General features: G+C 43.3%; 1 protein-coding gene across 5 annotated transcripts in view; it reads left to right on the plus strand.

Moving 5' to 3' along the window:
• The window catches only part of Fam114a2 (family with sequence similarity 114 member A2), a 34,091-nt gene that overhangs the window by 2,142 nt on the left and 13,371 nt on the right, over positions 1–18,578 (plus strand). For 3 of the 5 annotated variants that reach the window (XM_052194447.1, XM_052194449.1, XM_052194450.1), the window contains exons 2-9: positions 1,836–2,053; positions 2,374–2,476; positions 2,776–2,868; positions 6,609–6,697; positions 9,070–9,204; positions 9,676–9,834; positions 11,192–11,315; positions 16,133–16,212. In XM_052194447.1, the coding sequence (XP_052050407.1) occupies positions 1,853–2,053; positions 2,374–2,476; positions 2,776–2,868; positions 6,609–6,697; positions 9,070–9,204; positions 9,676–9,834; positions 11,192–11,315; positions 16,133–16,212 (984 nt within the window). In that variant the 5' untranslated portion in view covers positions 1,836–1,852. The remainder of the gene's footprint in view (positions 1–1,835; positions 2,054–2,373; positions 2,477–2,775; positions 2,869–6,608; positions 6,698–9,069; positions 9,205–9,675; positions 9,835–11,191; positions 11,316–16,132; positions 16,213–18,578) is intronic. The other 2 variants (XM_052194451.1, XM_052194448.1) reach the window with 2 other exon arrangements.

Here is an 18,578-nt window from a genome sequence, read left to right on the forward strand (position 1 = left end):
CCAAAGCTGACCTGAGGGACCCGTGGATGTAGTTGGGTGCTAGAGCTTTTGCATAGCATGAATCCTTGAGGTCCTGGATTTGATCCAAGCACAGTAGAGTAAATGAAATAAAGAGTGGAATTCAATTATGCTTTGGTTACGTCAGACGGCCTAACTATCAAGACAGTATTAGGATATTTACAAAGAATCTTAAAAAATAGAAAGCTGATCTGACATGCTTTAAACGATCTCTGGAAAAATTAAAGTACAAACAGATGCTTAATGATACAATTTTTTGAAGGACAGTCTGGTGAAGGTGAAAGGAAAGATTGATAAACAGGCTTCATCAAAATGAAAACTTTTCATGGTGAAAGACCCCATGGAAATAATAAAAAGATAGGTGTGGTGACTCATGTCTGTAATTCCAGCACTTAGAAGCCTGAGGCAGGAGGATTGCCATAAGCTAATGGTCAGCAAAGAGGGAGATCCTGTCTCAAAAGACGAAATAAGACAATGAAAATAAGTTTTACACTGGGTTGATATTGAACCTAGAACATTAAGTGCTCTCAAAACTCAGTAGAAAATGACAAAGGAACCTTAACTAAGAAACCTGCAAAAGATATAACTAGATGTTTCTTTGAAGAGAATATTCGGATAGCAAATAAGCACATGAAAAGATGTGAAGTGTCATTAGTCTTGAGGAAATGAAACAAAAGCCACAGTGTGCTACCACCACATTGCTTATAAAAATGGCTCAAAGGGGGGCGGGGAACCTGATCAGAATGCAGGAATTTTTGGTTATTTGTATTACTCTGGAAAAGATGACAGTTACATATAAAAATAAGCATGGACTTAACTGTGACCCATATTATTAATATAGTCTTCATCATTTATTCCAGAGAAAAAGCTTATGTTCACATAAATACCTGTATGTGAACTTTCTTTTAGTTGTAAAACAGTCTCATGTTGGAAACTGCAGATTACCTTGAATGGGCAAATACATTGTGATGTATGTATGTATGTATGTATGTATGTATGTATGTATGTGTGTGTGTGTGTGTTACTGAGAAATTGAAAGGGACTTTTGATGCAACCATAGGACTTAGGCTGAATGAAAAAAGTCACTCCAAAGATAATCTGTGTACTTCAATGTACATGACTTGAAAGTGTCAGTGTCAGAGAACAGATCAGTACTTGGTTGCTGTAGGTTGAAAGAAATGTGGGAAGTGTCTGGCTCCAGAAAGGATGGCCGAGGTGCCCTCAGGATTGAATTGGGCCTTACCCGTACTGATGCTCAGTAGAGTTAAGTAGTTGACCCTCTGTGTCTGGGATTCAGCATTTGTAGATTTAACTAATCATAAGTGGAAAACAGTTGGAAAGAGTTTCATCTGTGCTAAACCTGTGCAGACTTGTCATTGTTCCCAAGAGAGTCTAAGGTTGATTGCAAAGCCTCATATATGGTGTTAGATGGTACAGATGAAGTAGAGGTCATGAAACTGTGAGGACGCGCTCTGGTGGTATGCACATGTTGTCCGTTTTATAGAAGGGATGTGACCACTGAGATTTTGTTGTCTGCAGGGTTCTTGCAGCCAATTCCCTGCAGATACCTAGGGACGGCTGTGAATGTGATAACATTTTATGTAACGTACACATAAGGGTACATTTAAAAACTGAAATTGGAAGGACGCTGGTGAATTGTAGCAATGTCGGCTTCTGATGGGGAGGTGGGTGGAGGTATATAGGATCTCTTTGTATTGTAGTAGTATGTGAATCTGAAAGTCTCAAAAATATTAAGCTAAAGTTTATGCTAAAGAAACTGTTTTTTTCAGTAGATTCTTGTCCGGCTTTTGTTTTAGCAGGTGATGTTGTAGTCATGTCAGATAAGGATGCTACAGAGTCTCCAGTGGTAACTGAAGCAGCCTCCATCCTTAAAGATGAGAACTGTGAGCCAGTGGAGAAGCCGGAGAATAAACCTCAGCCTGTAGTGTCCACCCGGAAAAGACCCGAGACCAAACCTTCCAGCGACCTTGAGGCTTCTGAGCTTCCTGCTCAGGTTTCACAGGCTGTAGCCAAAGTAACATATCTATTAAAATTTGGGGATTTAAAAATACAGGTCTTAAAAGGGATGTGGGATCAGTACTAATTTACAATGGCATTTCTTTCATTTTACAGCCATAAAGTGTCAGCTTTCTGATGCAGTAGTGCCTTTATCAGGAAGTGCATTTGCTGCAGGGCGTTTATGCGCTGCTGGCATTCATCTGCCAGTCCAGCAGGATGTCCCCAAGTCATATTTGCTGACCTGTGCTTTTCTCACGATTAGATACCTTGTCTGGGCTCTTCTGAGTCTCCTCTAACTTTCTGTTTTCTTTTATTTCTTTTCTCACTGGAAAACAGCAGGAGACTGCTTCAAACGATGCAGCTCAGACTGGATGGGGTTATTGGGGCAGCTGGGGCAAGTCTCTAATCTCCTCAGCCTCAGCTACGGTAGCTACAGTAGGTAAGACGCTTGACCCTTTTCTTATTTTTTATGTGCTCTGGGGCTCATGTCATGCTCTGTTAGGAAGTTGAAGTCTAGGGATTAAGCTATGCCTATTTTTTAGTGATAAGTCAGTGGGATTTTTGTTTTGTTTTTGTTTCTTGGTAAGGAGATAATGACAAGGATGTGTATATCATTAAAATGATGTGTCTTATGACTATGATTTTAGAAATAAGCAGATGTTATTATATTATTATTATTATTTCTTCAGTTTTAGTAACAACACACAGCACACAAGTGTTAATTGTTTTTCTCATTAGGACAAGGTATTTCAAATGTCATTGAGAAGGCAGAGACTTCTCTTGGGATTCCTAGCCCCACTGAAATTTCAGCTGAAGTCAAGCATGCAGCAGGTCAGTATATGTGCTTGGGGTTTTGGTTGAAATTGACAGTTAAGTTCATTTTTAGCATTAGCACTTAATGATAATACTAATTCATTCAGTACCTGGCACTTAGGGCATTTTGAGACTGTATGAGGAAGAGGGTTTGGAATCTTGAGCTCCGTTGTGTCTCCCATAGCCATTCATGTGTCTCTTCATTGCACTTTGGCGTGGATGAGTGGTTCAGAGGGTTGGTGAACACTCAGCAGTGAGGCTGAGAGCACAGCATGTGAGACGAGCTCACGGTTTTGTGTGTCATAATTAGGTTTCCTGTCAGTAGAGTTAGCTCAATTTGAGTGTGCTGTGGTAAGACAGAACGATTGTCCTGCGCTAGCTGGTTTGTTTTCACTTGGGTTTTTGTATGAAGATGGAAGTTCTATTCTGGTTTGGATCAGAGGGAAACCTACAGCCACTCAAACCCAAAGGACACATTATCACTAGGGACCAGCAGAGGTTTACAGCCAGGTTTGCTTCTTCTATCCTTGCTTGGGGGCTTTACTGTTTCTCACTGTTGTTTTCTTTGCTTATTTCTATCAATCATTTTGCTTTGAAGCTTAACTGGCTCTGTTGTGGTCTCCTTCAGCTCCACCCTGATAGAACTCTGTCATATGTGACCACGGAAACTAGCTGGCTCCAGTTGTTCCCATTTGTGTATTCCTCAGAGTAAGAATTAGATTGGCCTGAAGTTAGGTCACTTGGCTACAGTTTAGATACAGCCAGGAGACAAGCTCACTTTACACAAACATGGCTCCTCAGGCTTCTATGTGTGTGAATTTGAGGCACTGTTCATATTGACATCCTCTCCTCTCCTCCCTTCCTCTTCCCATCTGTCTCCTCATTTCTCTTTCCCCTTCCCTCTTTCTTCTTCCCTACTCTCTCTCTCCCCACCCCTTTCCTCTTGCCTTATTACTCTGGATGGCTTTGCAGTCACACTGTTCTTTTGCCTTAGTCCTTCGAGTGCTAGATCATAGCCCAGAGCTTACACCTGCCTTTCCTCATGCTTTCCCAAGGGTCATCAGCTGCTATTGTAACTGAATGTGCTCAAAGCCCTGTATGACGTAGACAGGAAGTAACTTCCTTTGAAGAGAGTCAGTTTCTTCTTTAAGCATTTCCTAGCATAATTCTCAAACAACATTGGTTAAGAATGGGTCTTGGGACTAGAGAGATGACTCAACCCCCAGAGTTCTTCCTATATCTCTTGAGGACTGAAGCTTGGTGTCCAGCACTTGTGTTAGGCAGCTCAGCTATAATTTCAAATCCAGGGGATCTGATCCCTTCTTCTGGACTTGAGGGCACCTGCATACACATAGCTTCTAGTCACACAGACTCACACATACACATAAATAAAAATACATCTAAAAAAAGTAGGGTCTTATGCTGATGCTGTAGTGGCCAGAAGTAGGAGAGGAGTGGGTTTGGGAGTTAGAAGTGGCATTAGATGCAAACTGTGTCATCTTCATAGCACTGGAGGACAGTCTGCTGCTGAGGTCCATGGGCTAAGACATGCGTGAGTGTCCTCCATGGTGAGCTCCCTGGTGGGATAGCTCTAGAGTTAATGTCTTAGAAGTGAAAGTGTTACAGTGGGTAGGAAAATGTGAGGACAGAGGGCATGTCTGCGGGTGCTGGTTCTTTTTCTGTCCCTGAAGATGAGAATGGAGAGTGGGGCCCCTGCTAAAGGGGTGACAGTACTTCTACCCAGTGGTTGTCCATGGGCTTAGATTGTTCTTCAGTAAGAATGATAGAACTTTGCCAAATTGGAATAGACTACATTTTGATAAGAAGTCCTTTCCAACCAGGCTGGCCTTGAACTCAGCCTCTGCCTGCCTGCCTGCCTCTGCCTGCTGAGTGCTGGGATTAAAGGTGTGCCACCACCACCAGGCTGCTTTGGTCATCTTTTAGGGATCTATGTTTCTTTAAAGGACCATGTTCATCTTTGCTTTCCTTTCATTTGCAGATAGTTATGGTGTGTGTGTGTGGCTTAAATGAATCTTTGCATGTATATTAATTGAATTAAATGAATTAAATCTTTGCAAGATGGGTATAGTGGCACACAGCAGTTATTCCAGCAGTAGAGAACCTGAGACCTATCTCAAAGCCAAAACCAAAAATGTTAGTGTGCTTGCTCAGGCTGAGTCTTTTACTTGAAGGGTTTGTTTAAGGCTTGGCTTTTTTGTAGACTTCATCTATTTCCCAGGTGCTTAATGAGTCTGCTTGGTGGGCTGGAAGTCAAGTGTCTTAGCCTAGTGTGAGCTCTGGGGATTACTTATTTAGCTTAGTGCTCCAAGGCAGTTTCTTTCCCCAGCCTTGTGGCGTCTCCTTGTGCCTATATACTGAACACCGAGCAGTGCAGCATTCATAGAGAGGCACTGAGGATCATGCGTTTCTGTAGGAGCTTAGATGACTCCATCTTCATTGTGTTACAGGAGTCCTCTCAGCTCCTGCTGTCTCTCACCTCTGCCTTTCCCTCCCTGTAGTTAGAAAGTTCTTCTGAATAGCAAGCCAATTCAGTCACAGTAGTCATTTCGTTTCTCTTTTCTGTTGGACCGAAATCTCCTTGTCTGACTCAGAAAATCATTTCTTACCTCTTGTCTGGTTTTATAGCTGTTATAGTAGGAGGGCAAGTCCAAGAGCAGTTAGTACATTGTCACTGGAAATGGAAGCCCTCCTCCTATGACAATATTTCAGACTGGGCACTCAGATTATGTGGTAGCTTAGTCTGAACTGTGTGCTATAGCATGAGGCCCTGATCCCCAGAACCCATGCGAAAAGAGCCGTATTACTACTGCTGGAAAGAGAGAGAGAAGTCGGGTGGGGCTTGATGGCCACCGAGCCCAGCTTCATCAGTGAGTCCAGGGCCCAGTGAGAGAGACTTTCAGAAAAAAGGCTTTCCTAAAGAACATTCAAGGTTAACATCTGGCTTCCACATACACACACATACATGACATACATGTGTACTGCATACACAAGAACACATGACTACAATCCCTTTGCCCCTAAGGTGACCTCCTACAGGGTTTTAAAGTTAATTAAATGGAATCATTTCCTAAGACAAAGTGAGTTGTGGTTTACTTTTAGCTGTGCAGTTTTATAATATTTGGAGGGGTAGTTATGTTTATGCTGTGTAATTAATAGAACACCATGACACATACTTCCCTGGATCTAATTGGAATATAAGAATATTTTATTGACAAAAAGGTTTATGTAACTTTTATCCCTAGTCAGTCATTTGTCTGTTTTCCCTTACCTAGAAGTCCATGTCTACAAGATCATCCAGTTTAAAGTCTGGTTTCATATCAGTCTTTAGTTTGTTCAAGACTTGATTTTATTATTGAAATGAACTGAATGAAAAAAAACTGCCTACCTTATCTTTCAATGTAACATAACAAATGTTTCAAAATAAAGTCATAAAGACTTGAGGTCTTGTGTGCAGAAACAGTGTTTAATTTGTTTTTTTAAAGATTTTATTTTATGTATGTGAGTACCTAGTCTCTGTCTTCAGACACACCAGAAGAGGGCATCGAATCCCATTACAGATGGTTGCGAGCCACCATGTGGTTGCTAGGAATTGAACTCAGGACCTCTGGAAGAGCAGTCAGTTTTCTTAATCACTGAGCCATCTCTCCAGCCCTAGCATCTAATTTTTAAAAAACCACGTATTTGTTGTTAAAGCAATGAATGATCCTTTCGTCCATGTTTCTCCACCTCTGTTTCAGGAGAAACAAATGCCAGTGAGAATGGAAGCTTACTAGTGGCTGGACCATTCGGGATGCTCTCGACCATCTCCACAGCTGTGCAGAGCACGGTGAGAAAAAGTGCAGAGGCCTGTGCAGTCAGGATGGGCTGTGTGCTTGAGCCAGACAAGTGGAGTGTGAGCTGCAGAGTGACAGGTTGTCTTAGGGCCTGGCAAGTCTTGGCTTTGTGTCCTAAAGAAGTGTTTCTGCTTTACAAAGTTACTTCTTGGAGTTGGAGAGATGGCACAGCAGTTAAGAGCACTGACTGCTCTTCCAAAGGTCCTGAGTTCAATTCCCAGCAACCACATGAGGACTTACAACCATCTATAATGGGATCTGATTTCCTCTTCTTGTGTGCATGAAAACAGAACACTCACATACATAAAATAAATCTTTAAAAAGTTATTTCTCTTTTATCTTCATCTTTTAATCAGAAGGGACACGTGATCTTTTTTGATGAACACATGCTAAACTCTAGATAATGAGAATGCTTGAAAAATGATAGGGCTCTTAATGCCTTTCCTACATGAGGGATGGTGGCTAGTATTTTTAGTTTGTTTTTTTTTGTTTTTGTTTTTTTTTAAAGATTTTTTTTTTTTAATGTATCATATGTAAGTACACTGTAGCTTCAGACACATCAGAAGAGGGCATCAGATCTCATTACAGATGGTTGTGTGCCACCATGTGGTTGCTGGGAATTGAACTCAGGACCTCTGGAAGAGTAGTCAGTGCTCTTAACCGCTGAGCCATCACTCCAGCCCTGTTTGTTTGTTTGTTTGTTTTTTTACTTTAGACTCTTTTGTTTGAGACAGGATCTTTAACTTTTTGAAATATGGCATGCAATATAGAATATAACATCATATACATTTAGATGAATTTTCATGCTAATTTTCAACTGTAGTAAGGAACTGTAAGTCCATTGCTTTCCCATTGTACTGTCTGGTTTTGTGTGTCAACTTGACACAGGCAGGAGTTATCATAGAAAGGAGCTTCGGTTGGGGAAGGGCCTCCATGAGATCCAGCTGTGGGACATTTTCTCAATTAGTGATCAAGTGGGGAGGGCCTCTTGTGGGTGGTGCCATCCCTGGGTTGGTAGTCTTGGGTTCTATAAGAAAGCAAGCTGAGCAAGCCAGGGGAAGCAAGTCAGTAAGTAACATCCCTCCATGGCCTCTGCATCAATCAGCTCCTGCTGCCTGATCTGCTTGAGTTCTTGTCCTGACTTCCTTTAGTGGTGAACAGCAGCATGGAAGTGTAAGCTGAATACACCCTTTCCTACCCAACTTGCTTCTTGGTCATGATGTTTGTGTAGGAATAGAAACCCTGACTAAGAAACCCTGACTAAGAGGCATGTGTTCTTTCCCCAGCTCAGATAGCCACCGTTAGGACTCATACTATCATGACTTAATTTTGACACGCTCTCTTCTGCTTTGTATAAACGAAGCCATAGATGTGCATCCAGTCTTCCACATATTGTGTCTGAATACATCCATGTTGCAGCTTTGCTGTATTCATAGTGTGACTTGGTCACATTTTGTTGATTCCACAGTTCGTAAATACCAAGCCAGTTTCTAGTGTAAGCTGTTGCAGAGTGTTGCATTCCACACTCTTGTACATGTCCTCTAGTCCATCTCAGTGTGTGTTTCCCTTGAGTATGTGTTAGCCCAGGGAGCAGCACTATTAGGATGTGTGGCCTTGTAGTGGTTGTGACCTTGTTGGAGGAAGTGTGTCACTGTAGGGGTGAGCTTTGAGACTCTCCTCCTAGCCATATGGGAGACAGTCTTCTCCTGGCTGCCTTCTGATTGAGATGTAGAACTCTTAGGTCCTTCTCTATTGTCAAGCCTTCCTGGATGCTGCCATGGTTCCCGCCTTGATGATAGCGGAAGGAACCTCAGAACCTATAAGCCAGCCCCAGTTAAATGTTCTCCTTTATATGAGTTGCTTTGGTCATGGCGTCTCCTTTCAGCAATGGAAACTAATTAAGATTCTGGGTAAGGCAGCTGTAGCAGTACTGACTCTCAGGTTCCCCGAATGGTTCTATCTGTGGGCATGTGGGTGAGCAGTGTGTGCTTGCTTCAGCTGCTCTTCAGCCTCCCTAGTGCTTGGTATTGTTGGCTGCTGCTGCTGCTGCTGCTTTTTTCCTCCTGGTACTGGGGTTGAGTTTTAAGGCCTCACACCTGCCAGACAAATACACTACCACTAAACTAGCAATACATCCCCACGGCCTTTTACATTTATTTTGAGGAGGGTTCTTACCATTTGCTCAAACAGGCCTGGAGTTTACTGGATGTGCCTTTGCTATGCCTGAATGTTCTTCTCCCTCAGCCTCCTGAGTAGCTGGGCCTGCATCAGCAGCCCCACACTATATAGCCATTCCTGAATTGTCAATTAGTTGTAATGGAATTTTGTGGAAATTTGTTTTAATAGACTTTTTTGGCTTTCCTAGGGCAAGAGCGTTATCAGTGGGGGTTTGGATGCCTTGGAATTCATCGGGAAGAAGACAATGGATGTCATAGCAGAAGGGGATCCTGGATTTAAAAGAACTAAGGGCCTGATGATCCGGACTTCTACGCTGTCACAGGTTCTGTTTCCTTCACTTGTGCACTTCTTGTTTGTGTTTTGATTTGATTTTTGCTGATGTTAACTTGGAAATCTTGTTAGTGTTACTTTCCTTTGGATACTTTGGGGCTGTGGGATCAGCAGTGAGCCCCAGTGCATAGAGGGGTTCTCGCTGTTTGTCCCTCAGTTTTCCTTTGAGCAGCCTTCTGTCAGCAAAGAAATGCTAAGCCCTGTCAGAGCTGTTAAATTAATGTTTAAGCCCCCTGCAGAACAGCACCTGGTATCTTGGATGTTAGTTACACTGTCTTGCATCAGATTCTGTGTGATAACTTCCTCCTGCTGTTCCCGAGCTTCTTGGGTTTGGACTGTGATGCAGGGATTGAAGGGGCTGTGCTCTGAACGGAGCCCCGGCAGCTGTGCTCCCTTCTGCTCTGCAAACTCACTCTTGAGCTCTCATTACTTGGTGCAGTACAATGCTTCCATCTCTTTTTAGGTTTTACGAGAGGCAAAGGATAAAGAAGAGCAGCGGCCTTCCAATGAGGTAACCATGGAAACAGACAAGAAAACTCACTATGGGCTACTCTTTGATGAGTTTCAAGGCCTTTCACATCTAGAAGCTCTGGAGATGCTTTCCCGAGAAAGTGAAATAAAGGTAATCACCAACCCCAAACCTCCTGAAAAAGTCTGCGTAGAAAGGGATGCTGCAGGTGCTTTTCTGGGGTGCCCTTGGGAGGTGAGGTGTTTTTGGTAGAGGCTTGAGAGTTTGGACGTATCCTCCACAGCAAGCAGAAACCAGTGTAGGCGTTAAGTGATGGGAAGGATCAAGGGTGATGGTCCTAATTACACAGAAAGGATAGGGTTAAAGAAGAGCTTTTAACATACTTGCCATTTCCCACTTCCTGTCTGTCTGTCTGTCTGTCTGTCTTTCTGTCTTTCATTCTTTATTTATTTTCTGAGGTCTCTTTGGCTTTAGCTGCCAAAAACCTTACTGACAAGCTGCCAATTTGTATATAGTTAGCTGTTGGCTTTTAGTTGGCTCAGGGCTTTTTGTTGTTGTTTTCTTTTTTTGTGTTAAGATTTGTTTTATGTTGAGACAGGACCTTACTACGTAGCCCTGACTGGCCTGGAACTTGCTGTGTAGACTAAGCTGGCCTCAGATTCACTGAGATCTGTTGTCAGCCTCCTGAGTGGTGGGATTAAAGGGGACATCATCATACCCAATTAAGGATTTATTTTTTATTATTCATGTGTGTATGCCGTAGACTGCAGGTACCCGTGGACTGCAGGTATCCGTGGACTGCAGGTACCCGTGGATGCCAGGAGAGGATACCTGAGGTTATAGGTCGTAGTGAGCAACCCGCTGTGGGTGCTGAGCTCTGAACTCCGGTCCTTGGGAAGAGAAGCAAGCACTCTTAGCTTCTGAGCCATCTCTCCAGCCCAGTTCAAGACCAGTTCATTTCTCTTTATTTCTAAGCTGCTGTTAAGCACTAATAGTTTTCAAATATCTGTTACATTAGAAAATACAGATTCTCCCAACCTTTCTGTAGAAATTAGATTCTTGAATTAAAAAAAAATTTTTAATGATTTATTCTTTGGTGTTTTGCTTGCCTGTATATTTGGGGAAGGTATCAGATCCTTTGAGACTGGAGTTATAGACAGTTGTGATCTGCCCTTTGGGTGCTAGGAATTGAACCCAGGCCCTCTGGAAGAGCAGCTGGTGCTCTTAACCTCAGAGCTATCTCTCCAGCTCCCGAAGTTCAAATTTTGAAGGAATGGGAGTTAGCCATGGTGGCACAGGCCTATAATCCCAGTGCTCAGGAGGCTGAGGTAGGAGACTTGAGAGTTCAAGACGTGTCTGGACCACATAGTGTGGGGCTGCTTCCCCTTCCCTACCCAGAAACACTTATGCTATGACTAGTTAGTTATAATTCATATTTTATTTGATCTGTGGACTCTTCTCTATTTGAGATTTTTTTCCTACAAATTTTAATTGTCTTATATCCATTTAGGTAAAATCTATCCTTAGTTCTCTGAGTGGAGAAGAACTGCAGACAACTAGACTTGAGCTAGAACAGCTCAAAGAAGCATTTTCCCTAGCAGAGTTCTGTGAGGAAGAGGAGGAGGAGAGACAAGGTAATGCAGCGCTCTGCAGCCAGCGGGCGTCTACCCGTGCACCCTGTCACAGGCTCTTTCCTCACACCCTCGCCTGCAGGGCCCTGCCACTTTTCTAAGTCTAACCTGCAGCACGTCTCTGCTTACTGCTTCTGTTAGAGAGCCACTGTGTGATTTGCCTGGGGCTCGCTGTTAACCTTTGTATATAGTTAGACACTTCATCTGTGCCTTTCCCACTTCTGCAATCCTTGACCCCATCTTGAAGCATGCAAGGTAGTTGTTATCTGGAAGGTGGTGATCCTTTGTCTTTTTCCTGTTTACAACGCACATATCAGTATGTTCTAGAAAATGTAAATGTTGAAACTACTCAGTTTTGCAAAATTGTCAAGAAATATGGTTTATGGGTGTTGTGTATTGTACTATAGGTGCATTGTAATACAGCTCATTGCAACTATCCTTTAGGAAATAACCATCTGTTGGTTTTTTTCTGTAGTACTAAAAATTATTTAGTAGGGGCTAGTGAGATGGCTCAGTGGGTGGAAAGCTTGCCATGCAAGTGTAGGGACTGAGTTCGAGTCTCCGGAACTCATGTGAAAAGCTGGGCTTGTGTTGTGAAGGGACACATGACCAAGGCAACTCTTATAAAAGAAAGTGTTAAAGCCAGTGGAGCTGGCTTACAGTTTCAGGGGTTTAGACCATTATCTGTATGGTGGGAAGCATGGCAGCATGGAGGCAGACACGGTGCTGGAGGAGCTGAGAGTTCTACTTCTCGATCCACAGGCAGCAGAAGGGGACTGTGTGTCACACTGGGCCATAGCTTGAGCATAGGAGACCTCAAAGCCTGCCTCAAACACGTCCTCTAACAGGGACACACCTACTCCAACCAGGTCACACCTTCTAATCCTGCTTCCATATGGGTCATGCGTTCAAACATGAGTCTATAGTGGAGGGCATTCATATTTAAACCACCACAGTGTGCACAGTGTGGTAGGGTGCTTCTGTGATCTCTGCATCCTTACCGGGATGGGAAGTGGAGACAGGAGAATTCCCCTAAGCTTGCAGGCCGGTTAGCCAAGTATGCAGCAGTGAGCAGCAAAGACAGCCATCTTCAACAAGAGAAGGGCAAGGACGCACAGCCAAGGCCGCCCTCTTACCTCTACACGTGTGCCCCGTCCCCCTCTTTCTTCCTTTCTTCCCTTCCCTCTCTATTTCTCCCCCTTCTTCCTTGTTGGTTGGCGTACTCACTTACACAAGATTATTAAAGGGTAATTGTTATTAATATCTGAAAAGCCATTAAAATGCATCTTGCCTTTGCAACACTGCATCCCTGAATGGTTGGCTGTTGTCCACCTTAGACATCCTGTCGTAACAGTCTAATTGTGAAACTGCGTAAGAGAATCTCTTTCATTAAGCTAGCTATTACACATGTCACAAAGATAAAAAGCAATGACATTGTTTTCAATAATTTTAAAAGTCTGTGTTTTGGGGGTTGGCAATGTAGTTCAGTGTGTAGATGCTTGCCTGCACATGTGAACCTCTGGGTTCAGTCTTCAGAATCACATAAAATGGGGCATGGTGGCCCATGCGTGTAATCTCTGTACTTGGGAGGTGGAAGCAAGATCTTCTGTTCATTAGCCCTGTTTCAAAAAAAGTTTATTTTATTAATAAGTAGTGGGGTTGTTACCATTTTGTGCATGCATGTGTGTGGTATGTGTATATGTGCATGTGTGTTGGGGGTGGTTTGTGCCCATATGTGCATGTTCTTGTTGAGGCCAGAGGGTGATGTTGGGTGCCTTCCTCTATTGTTTTCCATCTCATGTTTCTTAGACACGATTTCTCAGTGAGTCTGGAGCTCCAGACTCTTCTAGGCTGGCTGGCCGATGAGCTTCCAGTATCCTTCTGGCCCTGCCCTCCAGCACTGGTATTAAAGACAGGAGCTGTCATGCCTGCCTCTATGTGAGTGCTGAGCACAAGTCATCTTTCTTGCACAGTGAGCGCATTACTCAGGAAGCCATCTTTCCAGCCTGGACGTATTAGTATTACCTTTTTTCTTTTTCTTTTTTTTTAAATTGAAAATAGATTCTTTTCTTGTACATATATCCTGATAACAATACATATATTATTTTTAATGAATAATACTTTGGACATAATAATTTTAATTTTAAATATGTATAACTTGCATTTCAAATAAAAGCTCCTGGAAGGCCATAGAGTCTATGGTTTGAGAATTTCTAGATTAATTTTGCCAACTGGCAGTGCTTTAAAAGCCCCCTGGCATTGCTTTTCAAGTTGTGTGTTCTTGTTTCCTTCCATGTGTTTATCTTTTACGTCTGTTGAATGTGGGAAACTTGCCTCAGACAGCTCTCAGTCTCACTTGAGTTTTTCATTTCTAATCTATTGTGAGTGGGAAGCCAAATAGCTTAATTTATGAGAGCAAAGCAAAGATCCCCTGGGGCAGGGTTTGAGGCCTTTTCCGTGAGAGAAAAACAGAAACTGAGTATTGGTGTTACTTAAGACAGGGATGTTTTCTGTTCTGAGAAGTCAAGCTGGCTTCATCTGTAATGTCTCTCTAGTGACAAGTTATGTGATGGTTCAGCTCTTGATTGGAAATGGTTTTGATTATACGTCGTAAAGGCTGTCTGGAGACTTGGGTTCCATGACGCCCTGCCCTTCACAGAGCTTCTAGAAGAGGCTCATCATAGAGCCTCTGTTTGCTCTTGGTGAGAAGATGGTCTACTTCCTCTGGTGGTGTGGTAAGGAGTAAGTTAAATATATTATAGTTAGGCATGTAGTAGGTGCCTAACGAGTGCTCCTGCCATTGTCACTATTTAGAAAATATAAAAGAACCAGCTGAAAAACCTTCATCTGAAAAGCCTCAGTGGGAAACAATAAAATAGCTTTGGTTTTGTGAGAGGCAGGTTCTTCCATTGTTCCTAAGCAGCCCACGTAGACCAGTTCCTACTCATTGTCAACCTAGTTTAGGTTATTTGTACATGGAACAATTTACTGTATTTCTTCAATTTAGTCAACATCTGGGTTTTGCACAGTATTTAGAAGTCATTATCTATTTGTGTGTGTGTTTGTGTGTGTGTGTATGTATGTATGTATGTATGTATTTTACTGTTCTGAGGGCTTCAAGCTTTCTTTCTGAACAGATGGAACAGTCTGTGATATTCCTAGGAACAGAGCCTTTGAAAACATGGTGATGTGTAGTCCCCCTGCCCTGCTCTGCCCTGCCCTGCCCTGCCCTGCCCCAGCTCTCCTCTGTGATTCTCCTGCCTGCTCTGTCTCTCTGATTTTGGTGGGAAATGCGACAGTGACTTGGTAGTTAATTGTGTGTCACTGATGCTGTTAAGACAGAAACTTGAGAATAGCAGGAGACAGTGCAAAGCTCAGCTCCGATGTCTTCATTCCTATGGGCCCCTGCGTTTTCTAGACTTCATTTTAGACTCCTCTACCCACAGCCCCGCCCCACCTCGCCCCCACACTTTAAGCAGTAGTACCATGCTTCCTTTCCACCCCTGCATCTCGACAGGCACTCACCACTGAACCACATGCCCAGCCACTACTTCTGTTCTAATGCAGCAACTGTTTGTATAGTCAGTTCTGTGTAGAGGAACTTGACAGCAAATTGCCAAATATTTTTTCATCACTACATTTTATAGTAATAGCTTTTTGATCACTCAGACATAATATATTTGAATGCTTATAAATTTAATATATATATACTACCATAATGTTCTGTTACTAACATCCTAAATTATGTCTTGGGGTAGAATTGTTAGGCGTGGTAAACATAGATTCCTATTCTTTCTTCTGTGCATGCCATTGGTTATTTTGTGAATTCCTTGGAGCATCTATGCCCCAGGTAGATGCAGAGTCTTCCCTGACACCCAGTCACACTTAGTTGGGAAAACCACATGACTACGGAGGTCAGGTTTTCTGTCCTTTCATGGTAGGTTGTGGCTGGGAGTTGTTTACTGGAATTAATGTGAGTGAAGGCTGTATCAGTGAGAACAGCTTTTCCCAAAGCCCGTCACACTGGGGATCAGTAAATCACTTTTATTCTCTGCCTTAATGATCAAGAGAGAGAGAGCAGAGGTACAGTGGAAAAGAACCAAGAAGGCTGCCCTGGAATTCCTCTGAGGATGTTTCTGGGGAAGTAGGGAACTAGTTTGCTCTCAGCATGGACTTATGATTCAGAAATGCTCTTATAGATACTCATGCTCAAAGATTTTTGTGGTTTAAGATTTATCTTGTGTACCACGCAGCCTGGGCCAGTGGGCAGGACTTAGGTGAGAAAGAGAAGGCACGACTGTTGTTCGTTTAGATGTCTAGTTTGCTGTGAGCATGGCCCCCATTTGCTTGCATGTTTTGTGTCTCCTTATCCTACTGAGGGATTGCTGTAATAGCCACCATGGCCAGAAGCAGCTTGGGGAGGAGAGGGTTTATTTTGCTTACACTTTGAAATGACAGTTGAGAGCTGAGGGAAGCAGGGCAAGAGCTCACACCCTAGAGGTAGCAGCTGATGCGGAGGCCTTGGAGGAGTGCTGCTTATTTACTGGCTTGCTCCTCATGGCTTGCTCAGCCTGAGTTCTTATAGAACCCCAAACCAGCAGCCCAGGGGTTGGTTGGTACTACCTACAACCGCCTGACCCTTCTCCATCACTTACTACTTGCTCACAATCTTGCCTACAGTCTGATCTTACAGAAACGTTTTCTCAGTTGAGGTTCCCTTCTCTCTGATGACTCAGCTTGGATCAACTTGACTTAAAACTAGGCAGCACAGCACTGTTGACAGTCTTTCTTGGATGGTTTATGTGGCTTTTGGTTTCTAGGGGACGAAGATTTTACCAAGGAGATCACAGAACTGTTTGCCCAGCTTCATGTCTCTTCCCGACCAGAGAAGCTTGCCAAGGTAAGCTGCTCCCTTCTGGGAATTTTCATTATTTTGTTTATAATATTTTAATGGGTAGTCAGGTGTGGTGACACATGCCTGTGATCCTACCACTTAGAAGACTGAGGCATGGGGATTGCAAGTTCAAAGCCAACTTGCAATAGCAAGAATTTTGTCTTAACCTCCCTGCGACACATACTCATAATGACCATAAGATTATAATTTTCTGGCCAGTGGGATTACCAGCATGGAGGAAGTATTCTTGATAGTTCTAGAAAAGGATTCCACGAATTTTCACTGCCCACCATTCTCTAGGTCAGTGTGCAGAGCCCATGTCTGTCTGCTAGCACATGGCCCAGCCTGACTTGGTTTTTGGAGTACTTTGTTTGAATGCTTCATTGAGCCTGTAGAGTTGATCATTTAAAGTTGGCAGTACTGACTAACCTTTATGGGATCAGGTGCGATGAGTGACTCTGATCAGAGATGGTAAGGATGGGCCCTGCCTGCATGGGGCTGCAGCTCGACGTTGCTGTGGCCAGACAGTGATTGACGGTGACTCTGCTGGTGACCATTTAGAATTCAGGAATGAGAGTGCCATCGCTGAGTCGTGGTGGTGCTGAGATACCGTGTGTTTGGAAGGAGTCTTGTCAGAGCTCAGATGAGGAACCTCACATATTCCACTGCGGGCTCATGAGATCCTGTTTGTTGTCATGTGCTGCCTCCTGCCTCTGTATCCACCTTTCCCAGCTCTGAACAATTCCAGCAGCTGTTAGCAACAGGCATGCATTGTTGTCTGGCCATGAGAGCTGCTGGCTGTGTGGAGTCAGCACGGCCATCTTTTCTCCTCTCCAGGCAGGTAAGGAGTAAGAAACTGGCCTGGGGTAGATGGTTCATTCCCTGATGAGGCCTTGCAGGTTGTGCTCAACATCAGCCTCAAGAACTCAACTTCTGATGACGTTTATATCCCTGTGGCTGCAATTCCTGACACGACAGCGCTAGGGAGGAAAGTCTTTCTTTAGCTCACATTTTCAGAGGATCTTAGTCTACCATAGTGGGGAAGGCATGGCAGTTCAGTCCTGACCGGACGGTGCCAGGAGTGTGAGGTGGTAGTTCCCATAGGAGTAGAGGATAGCCTGCACCATACCCTTCAGAGTCTCCCTACCTCTGAAAGGCTTTACCAGCTGCCATCATAGTGCCACCAGCAAATATAAGCCCTTAGGGGTCATTTCACATTCAAAACATGACATTGCTTATAGCATTTTGGAAACAACATCAAACTGAGAAAAAAAGTTATAAAAAAGAGTACAACAGAATTCTATGCACTCACTAGTGCTGGCATGCTGCTTCTATTGTTTAACCACATGTACCCATACCTATGCTTTCTCTGACTTCACATTAACCTCACTGTTTGAGAGTAAGTAGGAAGATGTGGATATCCCTTTGCATAACCACAGTGCAGTTATCACTTTAGCATATTAGACATTGACAACAGACTTTGATTTCATCTGTTCTCTACAATTGTCCACTGACTGTCTTAGTGTTCTATTGCTGTGAAGAAACACCATGACCACAGCTTATGAAAGAAAGTATTTAATTGGGGCGGGGGATTTACAGTTTCAGAGGCTTAGTCCATTATCCATGGCAGGGAGCATGGTGGCACTCAAGGTGCTAGAGCAGTAGCTGAGAGCTAGTTCCTGATCTGCTTCCAGCAGGCAAAGAAACAGGGCCTCGCACATTAGCACAGGCTTTGAAACCACAAAACCCACATCCACAGACATACTCTCTCCAAAAAGGCCACACCTTCTAACCTTCTAATTCAAAGTGTCCTTCCCTGACTAAACATTCAAATAGATGAGCCTGGGAGCCCTTGTTATTCAGACTGGCCACCTAGAACCAACCAGCCTGTCATTGAACTAGCTTAACTTGTCTAGTATAGACTCCATTAGTATGTAGTAGTTCCTCAGCCCTTATCTTTCATGATGTATATATATATCTTTTTGAAAAACACAACTCTCCCCTACCCACATTCTAAAAGTAAAGCATTCCCTGACTGCTGCCTGTACTGGGAGTTTGTCTAAGGTTTTCTCTTTTTTATTAAGTTGCACATTCCTAGGGTCAAAATCCTGTGTAAGTGATAGCTTGTCATATCTTCAGATATGAGATTTTGTTTCTTAGTGGTGATGTGTTGTACGATTCTCTGTGGAGTTATGATTTATTTCCCTTTGCTGCTGGGAAGCTGCTGGGAAGAAACTGGGAAAGATCCTATGACAGTCTTCTTTCTCCCACTCCTCATATTTTTCTTTTTCTTCTTTCCTTTTTTGGTATGTTCGGTACTGGGAATTCTTCCTTAAATTTAGTGTCCATTATGATTCTTTTGAGACATGTAG

The sequence above is a fragment of the Apodemus sylvaticus genome, chromosome 10 (assembly GCF_947179515.1).
Source record: "Apodemus sylvaticus chromosome 10, mApoSyl1.1, whole genome shotgun sequence".
Lineage (NCBI taxonomy): Eukaryota > Metazoa > Chordata > Mammalia > Rodentia > Muridae > Apodemus > Apodemus sylvaticus.